This window comes from Sapajus apella, unplaced genomic scaffold, assembly GCF_009761245.1.
Source record: "Sapajus apella isolate SASKATOON/1434 unplaced genomic scaffold, GSC_monkey_1.0 scaffold22, whole genome shotgun sequence".
NCBI classification, from domain to species: Eukaryota; Metazoa; Chordata; class Mammalia; order Primates; family Cebidae; genus Sapajus; species Sapajus apella.
Window position 1 is genome coordinate 26301625 of NW_022436962.1, and position 5034 is coordinate 26306658.

Consider the following 5034-nt stretch of genomic DNA (forward strand, 5'->3'; position numbering starts at 1 on the left):
AAAAATTAGCTTGGTGTGGTGGTGCATGCCTGTAGTTCCAGCTACTCGGAGGTTGAGGCAAGAGAATCACTTGAACCCAGGAGGAGGAATTTGCAGTGAGCCGATTGCACCACTGCATTCCAGCCTAGGTGACAGAGGGACATACTGTCTCAAAAATAAATAAATAAATAAATAAATGAATAAATAAATAAAGTTACCAGAACTATTCGTACTGTTAAGATAATATTACTTATAAAGCATGGATCTTATGCATATTATAATTAAAATAATAGAAAAGTTGAAAATAGTATGCCTCTTTTCTCCTGCAATGCCCTAAAGGGTAGAGGTCAGGTTTGCCCTTCGCAACCTTCCCAGTTTCTTCTATACCCAGTTCATATTAGAAGCAAAGAGATAGGCTTTTTTTCATAACTGATTAGTAACATAGCCATTTGAGGTAAAATTCTGAATTTGCACTAACTTTTAATGTCACATCATTGCCTCCAACATCTTCAAACTTCACGTTGGAGATCTGGAAGTCTAACCCCCCGGCTTTAGCTGGTAGGAACAAAAGAGGAGATCAAAAGATTAATGATTCAGTAGTAACTCGCAGAATGATGCTTCTCTCAAAGCAAACATGACCATTGTCACCAACAAGACTCACACCTTACCTTTCTTTTGCAGGACAGCTTCAATTTCTCCATCTACTTCCTGAAGATCTTCTTTCTTCCTTTTCCTTCCTTTATTCTTTAGCCTGCCTTTCCGTTTAATATCACTCTCCAAAAGAGAAGACTCTTTTGAATCCTGGAAACAAAATAAATTTAAATATGCCATGCTTAAAATTCTATGCCAATAACTGTTTTATTTTTTAAAGAGGGGCATTATAAAGAAAATTCATTCTTGCCCTAGCATTTTCACCTCTCTTAACTATTCCCAATTTCTTTGCCCAAAGATGCAGTCTATTGGGAATGTCCTTCTCCTCACTGCCTTAAACCTCAGTTTAAATCTTAACATCTGGTGCTGGCTTTGGCAGCACATATACTAAAATTGGAACACTACAGAGAAAATTAGCATGGTCCCTGCGCAAGGATGACATGGAAATTTGTGAAGCATTCCATACGGGGGGAAAAAAACCCTAAATCTTAACATTTGAATGCTTCTTTTCCAGATTTGTACAGTTTTTCTTTCTTTTTTTTTTTTTTTTTTTGAGATGGAGTTTCACTCTCGTAGCCCAGGACTGGAGTGCAATGGCACAATCTCAGCTCACCGCAACCTCTGCCTCCCAGGTTCAAGTGATTCTCCTGCCTCAGCCTCCCAAGTAGGTGGGGATTGCAAACGCCCACCACCACACCCAGCTAATTTTTATATTATTAGTAGAGATGCGGTTTTGAGATGTTGGCCAGGCTGGTCTTGAACTCCTGACCTCAGGTTATCTGCCTGCCTCAGCCTCTCAAAGTGCTGGGTCTACAGGCATGAGCCACCATGCCTGGCCTTCTTTCAGTTAGATTTAAGCTCTTCCTCACATTCCCAGGATACCGCATTTGCAACTATTAGTTGGCATAATCTGCCTTGTATGAGTGATTCACTTATCTCTGTCTCTCTCACTGAACTGTGAGCTCCTTGATTAAGGACACTGATATTTGCCTTTTATTTCTCACTGGGTCTTCTACATGGTTGTCTTCATCTGACAGCTGATGATTCACTAAATTAAATATGACTACAGAGCTGCTTGGACAGTCATAAAAAGGATAATTCAGCCAAGCACACTAGCACACACCTGTAGCCCCGGCTACTTGGGAGGCTAAGACCATTTGAGCCTAGGGTTTCGAGACTATAATGTTCCGTGATCATGCCTGTGAAAAGTGACTGCACTCTAGCCTGAGCAATGTAGCAATATTCCAACCCAAAAAAATAACGTGTTTTTAAGTATAATTCAGGCTGAGGCAGGTAGATCGCTTGCACTCAGGAGTTAAAGACCAGCCTGGACAATACGGTGAAACCCCATCTCCACAAAAAATACAAAAACTAGCCAGGTGTGGTGCAGAGCACCTGTGGTCCCAGCTACCTGGAAGGCTGAGGTGGGAGGATGGCTTATGCCCAGGAGGTGGAGGTTATAGTGAGCAGTGATCATGCCACTGTACTCTAGCCTGGGTGACAAGGTAGGCTCTGTGTTTTTTTTTAAAAAAAAAAAAAAGTAATTTAGCATTAAGACTCGTTATTGCCAACCATAACTATGTTCTCTATATATGGATGATATGGATAATTAAAGCAAAGAGATTTGGAAAGGCCTATTAATAAAAGTTTGCCAAATCAAAGAGCTTGGTTCTTAGAAACCAGCTGAAGCATCATTGTCCATGAGGAATATGTGAGCCACATATGAAATTCATTTAATTATCTATTTTACTTAACCCAGTATATCCAAAATATTATCCTTTCAACATAGAGTCAATATAAAAAATTATTAATGAGATGTTTCACATTCTATTTTTTCAGTAAGTCTTCAAAGTCTAATACACACTTTAAGTTTATAGCAATCTCAATTTGGACCGTAAATTTTCATGAGAAACACTTGATTTCTACTTAGAGTTTGTAAAATTTACAGCTAAAGAAACAGATTCACATACGTAACAGGGTAGTAGAAGATGAGACTGAAGAGAAAGCCAGGCAGCCAAATCATAAAGGTCTTTATTGGCTCACAAGACCTTTGGATTTGAGACTGAATGAAGCCACTGGCGAGTTTTAAATAGAAGAATGATAGTGTGTGGTGGCTCACGCCTATACTCTCAGAACTTTGGGAGTCCGAGGTGGGTGAATTGCTTGACCCCAGGAGTTCCAGACCAGCCTGGGCAACTTGGGAAAACTCCATCTCTAAAAAAGATACAAAAGTGGCCGGGCGCGGTGGCTCACGCCTGTAATCCCAGCACTTTGGGAGGCCGAGGCGGGTGGATCACGAGGTCAAGAGATCGAGACCATCCTGGTCAACATGGTGAAACCCCGTCTCTACTAAAACTACAAAAAATTAGCTGGGCATGATGGTGTGTGCCTGTAATCCCAGCTACTCAGGAGGCTGAGGCAGGAGAATTGCCTGAACCCAGGAGACAGAGGTTGCGGTGAGCCGAGATCGCGCCATTGCACTCCAGCCTGGGTAACAAGAGCGAAACTCCGTCTAAAAAAAAAAGGATACAGCTTTTTCCTCCCCGGCTGTGTAAGGATAGGCCGCCATCATGAACGACATAGTAACTATCCGCACTAGAAAGTTCATGACCAACCGACTACTTCAGAGGAAACAAATGGTCATTGATGTCCTTCACCCCGGGAAGGCAACAGTGCCTAAGACAGAAATTCGGGAAAAACTAGCCAAAATGTACAAGACCACACCGGATGTCATCTTTGTATTTGGATTCAGAACTCATTTTGGTGGTAGCAAGACAACTGGCTTTGGCATGATTTATGATTCCCTGGATTATGCAAAGAAAAATGAACCCAAACACAGACTTGCAAGACATGGCCTGTATGAGAAGAAAAAGACCTCAAGAAAGCAACGAAAGGAACGCAAGAACAGAATGAAGAAAGTCAGGGGGACTGCAAAGGCCAATGTTGGTGCTGGCAAAAAGCCGAAGGAGTAAAGGTGCTGCAATGATGTTGTCTATGGCCGTTGTGGATTTTTCACGAGAAGCTTAATAAACTAAAAACTTTCAAAAAAAAAAAAAACAAAAAAAGGGATACAAAAGTTAGCTAGGCATGGTGGCCCATGCCTATACAGCTAGTGCTCGACTTACGACCACGATTGGTTCCGACGGACCGGTCGTAACACGATTTGGTCATAAGTTGAGTAGGCTATATGCATGCCTCCGGAGATGGTAATGCTGCCAGAAGCTGGTCCGCACTGTCGTATGCCCAGCTGGGCAACGTTTGCGTTGCCAGACGCGGAGCAGTCGTGGCTAGCGATTGTGGTCATAAAGTCGAATGGTCGTAAGTTGCATAGGTCGTAAGTCGATCAATACCTGTAGTCTCAGGTACATGGGAGGCTGAGATGGGAGGATGGCTTGGGCCAGGGAAGGAGAGGTTGCATTAAGGCAAGATCGCATCACTGCACGCTAGTCCCAGTGACAGAGCCAGATCCAGTCTCAAAAAAAAAAAAAAAGAAAAAAAAGAAGGAAAAAAAAAAGCTATCTCTGTGTGAAGAATAAACTAGGGGAACAAGCAAGGACATAGACTACCGCTGGAAGGCTGTTTCAATAATTAAGGCAAGAAAGAGAAAAGGCGATAGAAAGAATGGCAAGTAGTGCAACGTGACCAAATTCTCCATACATTTCAATGAAAAGACTGAAATGTACTTCAACTACATGGGGCTAAAATTTCATTACGAAAATACCTGTATCTCAGTTATTGGCTTCTTAGGATTACTTTTCTCATCTGATAGTTCCAAGAAAAAACTGTCTTTCTTTCCACTTGGGGTTTTGTCAATAAACCATCCTCCCTCTGAATCTTTGGCAGGAGTCTTCAAGGGAATGGAGGCTGTTTTGGAACTTAACCGTGGTGTTGAAGAGGTGGTTTCTGTTTGTTCCATCTCAGGAGTATTTGAAACAGAATCAGGATTTCCTTTCCGATATAAAGACAGCAGGGAACTGTTCATGTGATTTGCTGACTGGCAGAAACATAAAATGAAACTTTAGCATAAATTACTCAACAGGTACTCATGAAAGTTATATTGCCTATTGTAATAAGTTTTCTACATTTTGTTTTCAGGAACTTCTCTCAGAATGCTTATAATCAGAATACATAGGTGTTAGCCTGGGCACAGTGGCTCATGCCTGTAATCCCAGCACTTTGGGAGGCCGAGGTGGCCAGACCACTTGAAGTCAGGAGTTCGAGACCAGCCTGGCCAACATGGCAAAAATCCCTTCTCTACCAAAAATACAAAAATTGGCTGGACATAGTGCCAGGTGCCTGTAATTCCAGCTACTTGGGAAGCTGAGGCAGGAGAATCACTTGAACCCAGGAGGCAAAAGTTGTAGTGAGCTGAGATCATGTCACTGCACTCCAGCCTGGGTGACA

The 5034-nt window shown here is 42.2% G+C and overlaps 1 protein-coding gene, 1 non-coding gene and 1 pseudogene across 8 annotated transcripts in view; 2 read left to right on the forward strand and 1 right to left on the reverse strand.

The window, feature by feature from the left end:
* The window catches only part of NVL (nuclear VCP like), a 97363-nt gene that overhangs the window by 71143 nt on the left and 21186 nt on the right, over positions 1-5034 (reverse strand). For 5 of the 6 annotated variants that reach the window (XR_004272265.1, XM_032289375.1, XM_032289373.1 and 2 more), the window contains 3 exons: positions 4352-4624; positions 648-780; positions 458-534 (listed from right to left, as the gene is read on the reverse strand). Coding sequence is in view for 5 of the 6 variants with exons in the window: in XM_032289373.1 (XP_032145264.1) it covers positions 458-534; positions 648-780; positions 4352-4624 (483 nt within the window). In the remaining variant the exon portion in view is untranslated. The remainder of the gene's footprint in view (positions 1-457; positions 535-647; positions 781-4351; positions 4625-5034) is intronic. The other variant, XM_032289374.1, reaches the window with a different exon arrangement.
* Positions 994-1100, forward strand: LOC116559128. The gene has a single exon (XR_004272325.1). It is a non-coding gene; the product is annotated as a U6 spliceosomal RNA (small nuclear RNA).
* Positions 3164-3674, forward strand: LOC116559005 (annotated as a pseudogene). The gene has a single exon (XR_004272266.1). The product of XR_004272266.1 is annotated as a 40S ribosomal protein S24 pseudogene (transcript).